At 39.2% G+C, this 18269-nt stretch overlaps 1 protein-coding gene across 1 annotated transcript; it reads left to right on the top strand.

Moving 5' to 3' along the window:
* The first annotated feature begins 170 nt into the window (after nt 1–170).
* On the top strand, nt 171–17670 carry slco1d1 (solute carrier organic anion transporter family, member 1D1). Its single transcript, XM_083999891.1, has 15 exons — nt 171–680; nt 1315–1421; nt 3584–3725; nt 5142–5274; nt 5849–5973; nt 6147–6293; nt 6402–6500; nt 7899–8159; nt 8660–8824; nt 9866–10061; nt 10164–10329; nt 12971–13155; nt 14998–15062; nt 15158–15275; nt 15551–17670. Exons 2-15 carry the CDS (start codon nt 1371–1373, stop codon nt 15762–15764), a joined length of 2067 nt encoding a protein of 688 aa, XP_083856017.1. The 5' UTR covers nt 171–680; nt 1315–1370; the 3' UTR covers nt 15765–17670.
* The last annotated feature ends 599 nt before the right edge of the window (nt 17671–18269 follow it).

Raw genomic sequence — 18269 nt, 5'->3', positions numbered from 1 at the left:
ACATAAGTAGTTTAGTATTTATATTTTGATGTATTTTTTTCGGGCATTAGGACACAGAGAGAGAAAGCCATTGTTGGGACTATCAATAGGACAGGAAGACTTTGATCAAACTTAGGAAACACCCAACCCTACAAAAGCTGAATCTGTCCAGGAGAGGAAAAGCATTTCACTCTTTGAAAACCACAAACTAACAGAAGCAGCAGGGTTGTAAAATAAGCTTTGGCAAGCTTCACGCTGCTGCTGTTTGTTGTGCATTCAATAGGATGGATACTCGGGAGGCTTATGATGTTCACAGAGGAGGATGTGCGAGTGTACGCAAACTGTGAATGTCTGTGTGTGTGTGTGTGTGTGTGTGTGTGTGTGTGTGCATTCACTGAACCTCTGAACCTTCCGCTGCTGGTGAGACCATGCATCCTCTGGACCTTAGCCAATCGGTGCAGTCACATTTGGGTTAGGGTCTGTGTGTGTGAGCGTGTCTTTGTGTGTGCGTGTGTGTTAGGGCTTTCTATTGACATGATCAACAAGTGCACATGAGTAGCTGGGTTACTGATTACAGGTAATGTTGTAGTTTGTTTGTGATAAGACTTCTGCTTAAAGCACAAAGTCCTGCCAGGTACAACAGGCCCTCCGCTAATTCACCACATCCCTCCCATCCGTCGTGGACCACTGCTGCCTCTCAGGTAAACACTTTGACTGCTTCTTCAGCTCTTCTTATTCTGCACAAGTTGTTCTTTAAGATGAAACATTGAAGTATTTACTGATGTTTTAGAGTAAATTACATATATTTTGTGTATTGTGATCAGAAATCTGACAAAGAGAGTTATGTTATCTTGTTTTAAAGTGTGTATGGTAGAAATGAATCAGCACATGAAGTCTTCCTTTTCTTGTTCTCACTGATACATGGAGATTTGAGACTGTGTCTATGCAGTTTGTGCTGCATTCACTTGAAAAAAAAAGCTCTGTTTTAGTAAGTAATTTTCCCCCTGTTTTTCAGAGTAATTTTTTTCTGTTTTTCTGAGTAATATTTTTTTCGGCTTTTCTCAGTATTTTTTTTTTCTGTTTTTCTGTGGGTTTTTTTTAATGTGGCGTTTTGTAATAGCAGGTAGTCTCTTTTCAATATCAATATCAGGTGGTATCTTCACACGGGATTTTGAAATCTCGTTCAGTCAGGAAAAATATTAGCCTACTCAGAAAAACAGAAAGAAATTACTCTGAAAAAATGAAACAAATTACTCAGATAAACTGAAAAAATATTACTCAGAAGATTACTAAATCTGTTGAACTAAATGCAACTCATAATCTGTCTGTCTGCAGGTCCTTCGCTGCTGTGTTTATTGCTTCCTTGAATCTGTTGAACTGACAGCAGCATTATGAGTGTAGAGTCCAAGAAAACACCAGAGGCTTGCTGCTCCAAGCTCAAGGTCTGTAAAATGTTTCTTTTTCCTCGTATTGAATATCACTCATTGCTTCTTGGTCACTGTGTTGCAAAACATCCAAAACCCAAGCCAAACATTACCCCTACAGATAACTGTCGTCTGTGGCTTTTTAGTCAGTCTTATCTGTGTCCAACTAACACAACACTTAATTGGGTTGTAAAAATGTAAAGTGTTAAAGGATAACTTCAAGACTTTTGAACCTGGGGGCTTATTTTCTCATGTTTTGGGGTGTAAATCATTGATCAGCTCATATCTTTATTATTAATCTTTATCGTTATTCAAACTGTCTGACAACATTATTAATTGGTCCCCCAGAGAGATAAACCATTTATTTAAGCCTCAGATCATTACCAGTCGCAGCTTTTACATCACCACCAGACTCCTTGTAGAACAACAGTAGCTTTATCTGGCAGAAATAGGTGGAATGCCTCACGCTCAGACTGGTTAGTTAGTTTGTGTTATTGATTGTTACTTTCATCTACATAAAAGATCTGAAAACTTCTTCTATCACCAAAAGTCACAAAATAACACAAACTTACCACTACTATCAGTAGTTCAATAGTCATTGAATAGTCATTCAATATTCCCAAAAACATGAGAAAATGAAGTTCACACATTCTAAACTTGTTATATCTATTATCAACTGATACTTAAACAATTTTGACCAGATAAAACTCAGGGTTTGAGACCAAATGAGACATTAGGTGAAAGATGAGGATGAAAAGATTAGAAGAGCAGTTTATGAGTGTGAAGGAGTGTTCAGAGATAAGGCTCAGTTGGTTATGTGTTTTTGGGGAGAAAAGCAGTGGTATGGCTGCAGTGACCTGGGTTCATAACATGTGAGAGCTGTTTTTATTGGCTCACTTTGACAGCCTGGTGATATATGTTTGCTGATAACAAACAAACAAACAAACAATATAACTACACTGTTGCCAATAAAGTTGGAATAAAATATTTTTTCTATCTCTTATTATGAAAGGGTTAGCGTTAAGTGTAAATCTTCTCAAAACATTATTGATCAATTTCCTTCAAACATATCAGTGTGAAAATTAAACCACAATTAACCTTTATAATAGGAATGAAATGAAGAATGTGTCCAAAAACAAAATCATTCCAACTTTATGGGCAACAGTGTTTACAGGTGTAGTAGGGAGAACAAAACCTTCCTGTTAAGTAGAAACATGTTGAACTCTCAAGGAATTATAATGTGGGCTGTGAGGCTCTTAGACAAATTAGTTTAGTTCTTTTTATCCACAACTACTGTATTCAGGTTGTCTATGACCTGCAACCCACTGTGAATCCCTTTAATTTGCAACTGTCTTTGGGACAAGGCTATATCTGCACACAAGAAGGGTTTGCACTGATCAAACAAACTGTTCATTACATGGAGTAACATGATGTAGTATGCATCCAATCATCTTTCTTTGACTGTCACATGCATGATGGAGAAATTAAGATGAAGATTTGCCTCTAATGTAAAAGTGTAAATTCATTGTTGTATTTTTGTTTTGTAAATTGATATTTTACTCAGTCGTGCGCTTCTCAGCTTTTCATACAGTTTACAAAGATAATAGTGGCAGATGTGCCACTAAAGTCAAAAACAGGATGCAGCGTTCTTGTCTCAGCCCAGGTGAGACAAGGACGCCATGTCAGCCCATTCATGGTTTGGGACATGAGTAACTATGCCGTTGTGGTTCATATCTTCAAGAAGTTTCTAATCGAATGTAAATTAGTGTAATCCAATCAATACTGTGCAGGTGTGAAGTACCTGTTACATAGGTCTAGAGTGTTGTGTGTGTGTTAGCCTAATCTACCATGAGAATCTCAGTATGTGACAATACAGCCATCCACACTCTCCCTGCATAAGGTGCAATTACATCCTTGTAGCCTTTGTGTCGGGAAAAGCCTCATTCAAAAGCCTTTCATTAGATTACTGGAAGTGCAAAAAAGCATTTTACCGTAATCCTCTCACTCAAAAACCTTTGAGCAGAGATTATTATGAAAGTATTCACTTTACAAGAAGCAACACAACTCGTATTCATTGTTCACAACGGTTGTGTTGTGTTACTCACGAGCACTAATTAAATCAACATCACTCACTGGGCCTGTTTCATCACAGAAACATCTTCTCCTGTGTGTTTTTCCAGCTCTTCCTGGCCTCCATGGCATTTGTATATTTTGCCAAGGCCTTTGGTGGAGCCTACATGAAGAGCTCCATCACCCAGATTGAGAGACGCTTTGACATCCCCAGCTCCCTCATCGGGGTCATAGATGGCAGCTTCGAAATGGGTATGTGCAGTTTTGAATATCAGATGGTGATGTCAAGACTGACAATGGTTAGCATCGCTTAGCACAGTGGTTCTCAACGTGGGGTCCTTGAGAGGGTTTAAGGGGGTGCCCAACTTTTTCTTGCAATTTTACCACTTTTTTTCTAGAATTTAAAACGTTTTTTGAGAAATTTTTACCACTTTTTCTAGAATTTTTAAAAACCTTTTTTTGAGAAATTGTTTCACTTTTTTTCTAGAATTGTTTTTGAGAAATTTTACCATTTTTCTCTGGAAAATTTTTAACTTTTTTTTCTATCACTTTTTTTTCTAGAATTGTTTTTTTTTTATATATTTTTTTCCGAATTTTTAAATGTTTTAAATGTTTTTAGACAAACTGTACCACTTTTTTCCAGAAATTTCTCTACAATATTTCCAAAAAAATCACGCCATTGGCCCTAATTTGAACGTTGTACATTGACTAAAAATGTAACATTCTTCAGTCTCAGAACAAATATTTGTGTATTTCTGGCATTTGCTTCAAAATTTTGTCCAATGGGGGTCCGTGGTCTAATTTGTGTCAATTTAAGGGTCCTTAATGTAAAAACCTTTGAGAATCACTGGCTTAGCATACAGGCTGGAAACAGGGGAAAACAGTTAGCTCCAAGTTGACAAAGTCTTCCTTCCTGATCCGTGACAATAGGAGGTATGGGAAATCAAAATGTTTGATTTGATGTATTTATCATGAATTCATTGATACATAGACAACTTTCCCAACTTTATCCAATGATACCAGATACTTAATGTAATCCCTTGTAATTTTTCAGATAGTCATTTATGTATGTAATAATACTATATTTAGTAGTATCAAGCGGTTACGACTAGTAATCACACAGTCCTCATTGTAATAATGTTCAATTACAAACAAAACCAAGAGCAATCAATAACATCCCCCCTCTCAGACTCAGTTAGCAGCCTGTAGAAGAAATAGAACATTTGAAGAACTTGGGACCAGTTATTGATCAGAAATAGATGGTATGGTTGTATTCTTATTAAGTAATGACTAATGTTCCTCTCAGAGGTATCACAGCCAATAACACATGCCATCGTCTTTCTTTCTGCTAGACAACTACACGAAGAAAGGTCTGTGATTTGAGACAGCATCTCATCTTGCTCTCACTTTTTGTATGATAGAGAGAGTTTATAGAGGTGGTGGGAGGCAGGTCATGTTACTTTGAAACAACCTTTGTTTTATTCCCCCTGTTTGCGGCCTTTGTGCTAAGATAGGCCAACTAGCCATCGAAGGTAGCTTAATCAGTACCTATAGGGACATGGCTATGGTATCTATCCAGTTATCTATGTCTGAAAGAAGGCAATCAAGTGTATCTGTCTAAATGTGTAGCCATTCATTCATACATATTTTCAAACTTCTCCTTTCCAGGAAACCTGTTGGTAATAGCCTTTGTGAGCTACTTTGGTGCAAAGCTCCATCGCCCCAGGCTGATCGGTATTGGCTGTTTGATCATGTCTACAGGGAGTCTCCTCATAGCCCTGCCTCATTTCTTCCAGGGACAGTTAGTACAGTTTCCTTTATATTCTCAAATTTCAACTTTTTAGGGTTTAACCTTGTGGCCCTGTGATGGTATATCCTGTAGTAATTATGGACATCATTAACTTGAGTAATGCAGTAGTTAAACAGCTATTTGAGACAGAAATTATCTTTTTATTTAACTTATACTGTATAATAGCCTATACTATGCTTAATTTGTTACTATGACCTGCAATTTTAAATTAAAAGTGCATTTTGACACAAAAATCTGGAGGACACAGCAAGACATAATGCATGACCCACTGTAGCTATTATTTTACTTTAGTCAGACACATTTTTAAATTCCCTAAAACAAGTTGGTGCACAATAAACCTGGTTCCCCAGGCCAGCTGCCTGCTTTTGATAATGAAACTTCAATGTGAATCTGTATTAATTCATCTTTAAATATATAGTGCATAACAATGGATCTATAGTGCATGTGGTTAAATTGTGTACAGTCCATATTATAAGCATTACTGCTTTTATGTAGAAAACACCAATTTATTGGAAAGTGTTATTTTGAACCAGCCAGTTGTGTAACAATTGTTAATATTTTCCAGGTATAAATATGAGACAGGTCTGTCTCTTAACAAAGACGCCAACGGCACTGGGAACATCCTGCCCTGTCTGTCCAACAGCAGCATGCTTGATACAGATGAGACACCAGATTTAGCGGCTCAAACAGGTAAACGTCAGATCAATTCAGACCAGTCGGTCGTCCACATTAGACATTATAACAAATGAACACATTTACAAGAGCAGAGGATTGATAATACTCTGAAAGGGAATGTTTTTTAATATAAAACCCTCTGTCAGTTCCCATTCCTGAGTCCTGTTTCCCCCTTTTTCCACCTTTAGCTTGTGAAAAGGCAGCAGGCTCGTCCATGTGGATCTACGTATTCCTTGGAAACATGCTGCGTGGGATTGGAGAGACTCCCATCATGCCTCTGGGTGTGTCCTACCTGGATGACTTCTCTAAAGAAGAGAACACTCCCTTCTATTTAGGTCAGTGGCTTTTTTACATACTCCTATCTGCACTCATGTCACAGTCTGTTGGACCAATGTAAAAAAACAAAACAAAAACAAAACCTTCTCTGTTTCTCCATTCACCAGCCTGTATCCACACAGTGGGGATCTTAGGACCCATGTTTGGGTTCATGCTTGGGTCCTTCCTCGCCAAGATCTATGTGGATGTTGGATCTGTGGATTTAGGTATGGGACCTCTGAATATCAATTTATCGAAGGGAAAAAGTCTTAAAGGACCTATTTGTAAGATTTGCTATGGCTACATTGATAATGTTTACATTAGCAATAGTTTTCTTACTAACTTTGCAAAGAGCCTCAGCCAACTCCTGCATTAACAAGACAGGAGGCTATACTGTATACTATTGCTGTGTTCATACCAACTCGAAAATGTCCGACTTCCGACATCATTGCGTTCACGCTGCAGGAACTCGGGAGAAAAAAAACATTGATACCTGAAGGCAGTTTGGCGTATTGTGGCTCAAATCAATGCAGCAGTAAATGATGTTTATTTTTTTAGGAGAGGAGACGCCGCAGATGAGTGCACATATAATGTTACAACCTTGATAACAGTTAAACGTTATTCCCGTCACATATGAGGAACACAATTTCACACCATACAACAATCACAGCTTAATATAAACGTATTTCATATAGGCTACTGCAATAATACACAAACATATGCATTCAAACCTCAACAAATAACTTAAAATGTCTAAATCCTAACCGTTTAAGACGAGAGCTGCCATGTTTTGATGTTGTCGTGACGTCAAGTCAGAAAGTCGGAGCTCTGAAATGATACCCGAGTTTCCGACCTGTAATTTCCGAGTTCGACGCCGTTCAATTCATTTTTTACAACTCGGAGCTCTTTTTTTTTCCGACTTCCGCGTTGTCTTGAATGCAGCATATGTCCTCTGAGTAGTGCTGCTTCTTCAGCGTGGACTGGGTGCTACAGTGACTCGGTATCAGAAATTGACTGGGCAGTCCAACTGAACTAGGGCTAGTTGTTTAGTATGCTATCCTCAGTAAAGAGTTAAATTGGTTTCCAAAATTAAGTTTGATGCTGAACCCCCCCCTTTAATGCGGCCTTGCAACACTGCCCAACATGCATAGTAAAGTAAACATACCTTGGTAACACTCTGACCTTTCAGCATAACTGTTATATGTTCGTTGTCCTTGAGTGATAAGAATTATATTGACAAATTGCAGACCTATTTTTAACAGAGGGCAGGCTGGTTGACCTGCCTTCTCTGCTTATGCCCCATGCATCTGGAATCATCTTCAGCTAACTCTCAAGTTCAACTCACTTGTCCCATTCAATCACTTGAAGAAGAACAGCTACCCACCCTCCCTCTGAATCTATGTGGCAAGGTTGTCATTAAAAACAAGAGCGTTTGTCAGTAATTTGTAATTTGTGAGTAATTGCAGGATTTCTGAGGACAACAGGATTTCCCAGTGTCTCACCTTGTTGACATAGTTGGAAAAGTTCAGTTTTTACTGTGTGGGTCAGAGCTGTTGACAGCCCATGCACACGTGAACTGAATGCCCCTGTCCCTAAACCTGTCCCCTCCCTTCTCCTTCTCACAGAAAGCATCGCCATTAACCACAAGGACTCCCGCTGGGTGGGGGCCTGGTGGCTGGGCTTCATAGTGACTGCTGTTGTGATGCTGTTGTCCAGTATCCCATTCTGGTTCCTTCCAAAGTCTCTGCCCAAGCAGGGCGAAGAACAGAGTCAGAGTAAGAGCACAGAACTGGCCACAGTGGCAGAGCAGGAGAACTTCCTCCCAGAGGAAAGCCAGGACCAAGAGGAAAAAGAGGGGGAGGTCACATTCAAGCAGTTGGCTAAAGGTACAGTATCACACAGCTGTTTGTGTCATTATTTCATGCACCATTGTTACAACAATTTAGCATCGAGCCTAGCATGAAGAACAATATTCTGATTTCACGCCAGAGCTATGTCAAAAGAAATACTGATTTAAAAGGCTTCACCTCCCTACACATAACACAGAGTTAATCATTAATCAGGTAGAGCCCAAAAAAACTGCAGCCCGGACCAGTAACCCTGATTCCTGGATAAACCAACATGGAATCTGAGCAAGAGTTGAATGACACATCTGTACAGAGAAACACGTGGAAACTGTTACCTAAGCTAAAGCCCAATCATGCCACAGTACATAACACAGTATTGCATAATAACAAAATGTTCCCATTGGAATTTCCATCAAGGTGTTAATGAAAAAGTGTATGATAATAAACAAGATTCATTTGTGTGGTCATGTTTACATTCTCTTATATTTAAAAATGAAATAGTATTTTGTCTTAATCCCTGTGCTTGTGCCCTACACCAGATTTTGTCCCGTCCCTGAGACGACTCTTCAAGAACAGCATCTACTCCATGATGATCCTCACCTACCTTGTGTCCGTCAACGGCTTCATCGGCATGATCACATTCAAGCCAAAATACCTGGAGCAAGTCTACGGCCAATCAGCTTCCAAGGCCATTTTCCTTATAGGTACTGAGCCCCATTCACTCCCCCTCTTCCCTGAACTCGCTCATCGAAAGCAACTGAAACAATGATGTTTTTGAAGGGAAGTGTGATTGTGAGAGATAAATGTGACTTGGAATGTGCACACTAAGTGGCCCACTGTGGGTTCCCCTTTTGTGTTTGTAAACTAGCACTTTGACCTGTGATTAACGTTTTATGACTGTTTACCTGCGTGGTTGGCTAACCGAGTTACTGTTGGCATGATCACAGTTACTGTAAATGTCATTGTTCTACAGTCACCTGTTAATGTGGAAAGTAACATTAGAACAATAGCAATTGACAGATAAAATATTGTTGATGCAAAAACCTACTGTGTGTCACTGAACAACACAGCTCACATGCAGTGCTGTGCCTGGATATTTCAGACAGGAAGAGCTTATTACTGGTACTTGAATGCACCATGAAGGAGTGACAGATGCTGAAAATAAAACTAAACCAAAACTAGTTTTACTTCCCAACCATGTATCACATATGTCTGCAGTTACATGGCGACAAGAGAATGTTGTGGATCAATGTATGAAGATTTTTTTAATTCACAAATTGCATTGAGCAGGTTAACAGTTAGCTTAAATCCAATCGATTAACAAATAAATAGTGAACTAAAATTACTTTATAATTGTACAATAAGTTATTAGTTTAGAAAATAAAATAAATAATAAATTGAACTGATAAATTGCTGTGACATTTAGCTTCTGCCACCACACATGGAAACAACAGGAATGCAAATTGTCCTTCAACTGAATATAACAAAGAACATTGTATATCAGTTGGTGTTAAATTACATTACATTTGCATCATGACAGGTGGTGCTGATGTACGTCCAACAAGACAGTCATACCCTCTCACAGTTACCCAGTTCCCTTTGTATTTCTGCTTCCTTACAGTGTTTATGTTTTTGTGTTACCCATTGTAAATTACACATTTATTTAGATATAGCCAAAACGTGTAACCAGCACGACATTTTCTTCTCAATGTAATTCCAGTGTTTTGATCCATCCCTCCCTCCAGGTATCCTGAACCTGCCGGCAGTAGCTTTGGGCATCATCACCGGAGGTTTTGTGCTGAAACGTTTCAAACTGGGCGTCATCGGAGCAGCCAGGGTGTCCATTGCTGCCTCTCTTGGCGCCTTTTGTATGCTCTGCATTCAGTTCTTCATCCACTGTGATAATGCAGATGTGGCCGGTCTCACTGTCACATATCAGGGGTGAGTCGAGCATGTAAAGCACATGTTAACTTTGAAGGGGTTGGTGCAGTGTAAAGATTCCTATGGCTGTACTGATTTGATATCTGTTCTTGTGTGCACCAGAGCTACTCAGGTGTCCTACAACCAGCAGACTTTGCTGTCACAGTGTAATATGGGCTGCTCCTGCTCAATGAAGCACTGGGACCCGGTGTGTGCCTACAACGGCATGACATACGCCTCGCCCTGCCTGGCTGGCTGCCAGACCTCCACCGGTAATGGCAAGGAAACGGTGAGGCAGCAACTGACAGATTAGTCCAGTAATTTTAGGCCAAAAAAGGGGTCAACGTTAAACAAATTGCAACAGAAGCAAACTCAATTGATTTTGTATCCTCAGCATGTCCTGAGTGAGGGAAAAAAAGCCCCGAAGAATCCCATTAGGGGAAAGTTTCGAAAAACACCCAAACATATCCCATTTATACGCATATAAAAAAAAATTTCACGTGTATAGGGTCAATTTTTTAACCTTTAGATATCTCCATGAAAATTACTGAGTTGATTACTTACATTAAGACAAACAAAAAATGTATTACAAGTTTTTTGAAATTCTTTGTTAGTGTTTGCATACATTTGCATAAATTTGCATAAATTCCACCGTTTTGACGGCACATGTATATATGAAGTTGCTGTGGTGGTACCAGCATGAAAATTGGAATGAGTTGACTCCATCGGTCAACCGAGAAGTTGACCACTTTAAATTTCAAGATGACTGCAATTTTTCACGACAGCCACATCCTTAGTAGAGCAGGTATGACATGAGCCAACAGTGCATAATCCAATTACGTATGGCTAATTTGCATACATACAGCACCTGATCTAAACATTGAGTAGAGCAGGTGAAAATGTCTTGTTCAATCTTGTTAACATATAATATGTTAACAAGATTGAACAAGACATTTTTTAACTGTAATATGATATTACAGTTAAAAAACTTAAGGAATGGAACCAAAGGCTACCCATGAGCATTAATAGAGACGGAGCATGTCATACCTGCTCTACTAAGGATGTGGCTGTCGTGAAAAATTGCAGTCATCTTGAAATTTAAAGTGGTCAACTTCTCGGTTGACCGATGGAGTCAACTCATTCCAATTTTCATGCCAGTACCACCACAGCAACTTCATACATGTGCCGTCAAAACGGTGGAATTTATGCAAATTTATGCAAATTTGCTCATGTTAACAAAGAATTTCAAAAAACTTGTAATACATTTTTTGTTTGTCTTAATGTAAGTAATCAACTCAGTAATTTTCATGGAGATATCTAAAGGTTAAAAAGTTTACCCTATACACGTGAAATTTTTTTTTTTATGCGTATAAATGGGATATGTTTGGGTGTTTTTCGAAACTTTCCCCTAATGGGATTCTTCGGGGCTTTTTTTCCCTCACTCAGGACATGCTGAGGATACAAAATCAGATGAGTTTGCTTCTGTTGCAATTTGTTTAACCTTTTCTCATAAAATGACTGGACTAGATCCTCACACAGATAATTAGGGGGGACCCTCTTGTATTCCTAGGAATTCTTCTTCTTCTTCTTCTTCCGAGGAAATCCTAATTCCCATGGCTGAAAAATCAATCAAACTTTGCACAAAGGTCCAGTCCCATGCCAGATTCACTCATTTCCAAGGACTTTTAAAATGTATCTCCTCCCACAATCTTTGCTCAATTGTCACCAAACTTGCTACAGAGCATCTCCAGACTGTCCTCCACAAAACTTGTTTCTCAGATTTTTTATTAATCAAAAATTGAGCCTATAGTGCATGAAAACATATGACTGTAAACAGCACTGTAAACAAATACCATTACATTCTTGCTAAATACATTTTCAAACTTACTGAAAAAAATTGAGAATATTCTGGAGTCATGGTTGATGAAGTTTGGCAAATATCAGAATTTTATCTCAAAAACTGAATTTTCTAGAACATTTTGAATTCTGCTCTCATGGGAACAACTGCAGTCAATGTTAGAGTGGTATTTTTAAACATCATATTTTCTCTTGAGAAGCAAAACACTTATCGCTAAAAACAAATCACCAACATTCCCATGCTGTCAAGATGCAATTTATGTATTAACAGATTTTTGTTTAGATATTAGAATTTGTGACATTTTGACCATATTTGAAATCCGCCTTGACATCTGCTGCCTGGTCGCTGACTCCCAGAGTCTATTTGAGAAGACACACAGCAGGTCTCACTTCCAGATAATTAGCTCAGTTAGTTAGGAGCTGGTTCTTGGTGTTGGAGGATGTGGATTCAAGACCCAACAAGGAAATTGACTAAAATACTGAATGGTCTTTGTGAAACAAATGTACAAAATCTTAGAGTCACAGCAGATGTTTAACAAATACATATCAGAATGTTACCTCTTTTACAGTGGTTTCAAATCTGCCTGCACGACAGTGAATGGCTACTCAATTTGTGAAGCCACCGTAGCACTGCCACTTGCCAGTTAGTTCAGTGTGATAGGCAATGGTCTTGGGTTCACAGAGGTTGCGGGTTCAATCCTCAACTGGTGCAAAGTGAACATTACAAGGTCAACTGTCCTGTCTTCCTATTCTCCTGTTTGTTGCTCAGAATTTGTCTAAATTTGCCAAAAAAGAGCCCGGACCCGACCCACCAGCAGCTATAATATTAAGACTGGTACAGTAAGTAGATTGAAAGAGTTGGCCAATGGCCAGGCATATGTTAAGATAGAGAACTGGCTAAATATAGATGACAAGAGGTCACATTTACAACACAAGTTTGACAGTAGTAACATGCAGTGTAATCAGACAGAGACATTCAGAGAACTATCTTCAAAAAGGAGCTGATGGGATCAGAAACTAAAATGAGTGCTGTCATTTTAACATCCTCTCTTCTCCTCTCTCTGGCCCTGTAGGTATATCATAACTGCACCTGCGTTGGGGAGACAATGACTCCAGGCACAAACATGTCTGCAGTGCTGGGCCAGTGCCCCAGGATGAATGACTGTGATGGCATATTTAAAATCTACATGGCTTTATCAGTAGTTGGCTCCTTCATTTCTGCCTGCGGGGGCACACCAGGATACATTGTTCTGCTCAGGTCAGAAACACTACAGGCTTCACTTCCATCTGTTATCCTGTTGACATTTTAGTATATGTAGTGATTTTATGGCTTTATGTGACAATGACAATTCATAAGTTGGAATAAGAAAAACATTTAAAGGGATAGTTCAACATTTTGGCAAATTGGTCCATTGCCATAATCCCTACTCATAGCAGTAGGTTCGTTACCTTTAATTGTCTGTGCGATCCGAGCCGCGAGCTGCTCAGAACTACGCTCTGGAGGCTAATGGGATTTCTTGGTTTCCCTCATCAAACTCATCAAATACACAATCCAACAACCCCAAACGCTCTCGTCCACGAAACCGCTCTCGTGGACAAGTTGTGCACAAACTGTCCACCAGAGCGTTTTGGAGTTGTTGGATTGTGTTGTCGTGGAAATATTGGTCCTGCCGGTGGTGAGTCAAAGAACAAGACAGGAGAGGTAGCATGCACCCAAGTTTATTCTCCATTCTCCACAGAGAAGGGGAGAAGGGAACAGAACACATAACTACATGGCAGGTAGCAGTTCAGAGTAGTGCCCCAAGAACAGAGGTTGCAGTCCCTTCTTATACCCCACTTTATGACTCTGGTTAGACAATAAAACAATTCAACAGATGTGTTGGTTTCCCTATAGGAATTTACAACCTAGATCAGTTAGTAAACAAGGTTGTACATGGGTCATCCTAGTGTCCTTCCTCTGCCCCCAGGTTTATTATGGTCAATACACAAATGTCTCCACTAATGGAGTTAACAGGATTGCTACATGGTCTTACTACAACTACTTCAAAGACTATGTTACCACTTATTACAAGGAGAATACCCATCATAGCAATTTTCCACCACAGTGTATTTGATGAGTTTGATGAGGGAAACCGAGAAATCCCTTGAGCCTCCGTAGCGTAGCTCTGAGCAGCTCACGGCTCTGCTCCGCCGTTCTAAAAATAGCTTGCACCGACAATTAAAGGGACAGTATGTGAGATTTACCCCCATCTAGCGTTGCGGTTGCATGTCGGCACGTATTCTTGCTGTTGCGTTTACGTAAACTCGGGCAGAAGTCAGAAAAACAACACACGCTGCATGTATCAGGATAAACAAGCCTCTATGTAAACAAACGGTCCGCCAGCACGAGGCAAAACAATACAGGCGTGACAATATGTTGTCATGGTGATGTCGTATTGTTTACCTGACCCACGTTTTACCGGCTTTCTCTCGTCGAGTAAAATAACATCCAGTTGGTTTGCCGACGGCGTCACTCACGGCGTCATTCAGGTGTCTGACTGCACCTGAAGGCAACACCAGTGCCTCCGTCCTTCCTCACACTAGCTACACGGTGGTGACAGTTTTAACAGGCGCTGTCTGGAAAACTTTCTCCCCGAGCCGAGAAGCTCCGGCGGCCCGAGTTTGAGGTTACTTACAGCCACGGTGACACTGAACGTAAAACATGGCGATTCAACATGGCAGAGAAGGTTCGGTGAACCCCCCCCCTGTATGTTTGTAACGACTTGTAACATCTCATTCTAAGGTACGAGAAAGCGCTCGTTTGTATGCGGGCGCGATTCCACTTCAGTGAAATACGTATTTATGAAAGCGATATTTGATTTTTGTCAATAAAAAGCCAATAAAGTCCCATACTGTCCCTTTAAAGGTAACGAACCTACTGCTGTGACTATAGCGATTATGGCAATGGGCAAATTTGCCAAAATGATGAACTGTCCCTTTAATCTTTAGTTTCTAGCTACCAAACTGTTCTGTAGCATGGATGTTATGTGTATATGTTATATTATGGTTATATATTATCCTTATGTTAACATATACAGTCATATATGACTTTTGATTGCAGGTCCATACAGAAGGATCTGAAGTCCCTGGCTCTGGGTATGCAGTCGCTGATAATCAGAACTCTGGGTAAGTACTGGACCACTAACAGACCAACACTGACAGTATTCATCCTGTGTGCACATGCAGGTGTAAGCATATGATTTCACCATCTGTGTTTTCAGGTGGGATACCTCCTCCTATTTATTTCGGCGCACTCATCGACCGCACCTGTTTGAAGTGGGGCACCAAGCAGTGTGGAGGCCGAGGAGCATGTCGACTCTATGACGCTAATACCTTCAGGTACTCTCATACAAGTCTGATTTAAACATCAAAGGGGGATATTTAGATTTATTTATATTTCTGGTGGAGATGTTTTTTATTATTTTACAACATTAGTTTCACTGCAGTCTTATTCACATGTTTTTATTATCTATTAAAACCAGTGATGCTGCTCTAGATGAACATGAGCGTACTTATATTTGAATATATTTTATATCCAACAATTTTACATAATATTTGGTATTTTATATAGTAAAGTGTTGACCTAACCCTGCTCCAATACACTTTACTTTCAGAATGACATTCATGGGGTTGATTACTGGACTCTACTTCCTGTCCAACTCGCTGTGGGGTTGTCTCTACCTCAAACTTGTCAAGAGACAGAAGAAGTTAGCACTGAGGAATCAGGCCAAAGAGAATGGCCTGGAGGGCAACGAAGCGACCAACGGACACGCCAACATCAGCATCGCCAAAAACCAAGAAGACAAGGACAGGGAGAGCACGATTTAAGCGTTTGTTAGGAGGGAAACACTAATGTACAGTGCAGGTGAATGACACATACACCATTTTTCATAGCCTGGCTACTGTGCTGCACCCATACTGGACCAGATGTGGTAATGGTACAGTGTCGACCCTCTTTGGTCTTCAAGCTGTATACCTCTTGTTTTATTGTGCCAAAATTGTCAGTTTCTTGCTGTTCACTTCAAAGGTCAAAGATCCTGACAAGAGCTTAGTTCTAATATTAGCAGCATTTAAATGTCATCAAATAATATTCAAGCCACATAAAAACAAAAAGGACTTTTACAGTATAGGGACAGGACAGGAATTATTCTAGCGCACCAAACATTGTTAGTATAATATGCTGTGCTGTGTGTGTCAGTGTTTGGAGTATCTGTGTCCACTATTTATACTTGAAAAGCATTAGGTCAGGAAATGAAAGTAATGTCTCTCCCTACAGATTTACATTCACAGTCTGGCTAACATCTACAATATAAATTATATGTACATTATACTGTTTTAAATCTTTGACAGTACTGACAACAATGTCTTCAGTTGTGGGTGAGACTTTGTGAGTTAATACAGTGAATATTACCCTCAACAAAGTGTATTATAATGAAGACACAGAGGGTAGTTAATGTCTGGGCTTAGAATAGCTGTACAGTGTAGATATGAATAGCTTCAATACATGAAGGTGACATATAAATGCATACATATACTGTATGTGATTTTTTCTGTTGCAAGGAAGAGCCCCTTTACTTACTGTAAATATGAGATACTGTAGATGGTACATGTGCCAGCAGAGCTAAAGAAGTGCATATTTTAGTTGCATTTTATTTGAAACACCACACCTGTCAGGGGTCATGGACAGTGAAGCAGGGGAATGGTTAGACAGACTATATTTTATTATGTCTGTTAACTATAATAGTTCACCTGTCTGACATTTCACACACTTCTTGTTACATCATATCATTTAACTCAAACCCTAAAGGTCATGGACATTGACATACTTCTGTGTCTCACCAGTGTTTGTCTGGAAAGGTTCACTGTTTGCACAGTGGACTAACGGTGAGTAATGTGTAACACAGATGTGTCTGTACTATGTTTTACTCTGTTATACACTGTAGTTGATTAATATGTATAATACAGATTTATATATTGACTTAGATAGGTTAGGTTTTATTATGTCTATATATTTTTTGTTTTATCATCATTTCTTCCTTTTTTTTTTTTTTTTTTTTTTTTTTACATTTTTGTTTATTGTCCTCGAAGTATATCTGTAAGCATTAAAGACAAATGTTCACAATATATTCAAGCATTTATTTTATTAATACACTTTCCACCTTTTATTTTTTATATGTTCTGCAGATGCTGACATGTTCTTGTGTCTTTCTCCCTTCTTTTTCCCCTCTGCTCCATTTATCCCATTATAAAGCTCCTGTGTCCTCATAAAGCAGCCATAACCAATATACTGAAATAGATCACATGACTACTGCTCATGACTATAGGAGCCTCAGGTAGAAATGAGTTCAGATAAATGTCATCTGTCAGCAGCACATAGTGTTGTGTTTGATATTTCACTCATTAATCAAGAACACATTTTTTTTTTTAATGGCAGAAATATAACTCTGTGACCAATGACTCCATGAACATTTGTCCATAACTTTGCCATTATCAGTTAGTGGCCATTACCCTACTTAGCCTAAACAAAAGTGTCTATAGCCATAGCAGCACTGGGGAGCACCGAGCATGTGAGCTATTTGTGAATGCTAACATTGTCATTGGAGTTGGTCCCCGGGCGCTGCACCGTGGCTGCCCACTGCTCCTCAGGGATGGGTTAAATGCAGAGAAAGAATTTCACTGTACTAGCTGTATATGTGACAAATAAAGTACCTTTTATAATGGCAGTGCTAATACGCTGATGTGTAACAGGTATAATGTTAACAGCTTAACGTTGAAGGTTGTAGATGATTACATAACCTGGTCCGATCAAACTTTGACTCACTGTGTTTTCTTTGTGCCTCACTAAATAGGTTTTTTCTTTCTTTTATTGGAGCAAGAGTGACCACCTCTTTTACCTTCACTATGTTAGATAATGTAGGCTATTATATTACCATTATAACCAGTCATATGATATTTTATGATTGCTCGTCCTTTATATCACTTAAACGACACAGATTAAACTTTAGTGTGGCCAAGATAAGAAAATGTTTTGGCAACTTTCCCATTTCATGCTTCAAACTGGGATGATGTAATCTCTGGATTTATGATTTTTGTATTAATTTCTACCACCTCTTGTGTGAATGAACTTGTGAGGTAGTGCAGTGTCTGGTTTCACCACAAGATTGTGCTCTATACAACAAAATGTCCATCATATGGCACTGCAGGGCCAGTGAGTCTGACAGTGGCAATGTTTTTATTATTTACAACCCAAAGCCAATCAGAATTGGAAGATGTGTACTATATCGAGTTTATAGAGATTGAAAAAATTAATATGTCGGATATCCCAAAAAAGTC

Source organism: Trachurus trachurus (assembly GCF_905171665.1).
Source record: "Trachurus trachurus genome assembly, chromosome: 23".
Taxonomy (NCBI): domain Eukaryota; kingdom Metazoa; phylum Chordata; class Actinopteri; order Carangiformes; family Carangidae; genus Trachurus; species Trachurus trachurus.
Note: the sequence above shows the minus strand (reverse complement) of the source record. Positions and strands in the feature narration are given on the sequence as shown.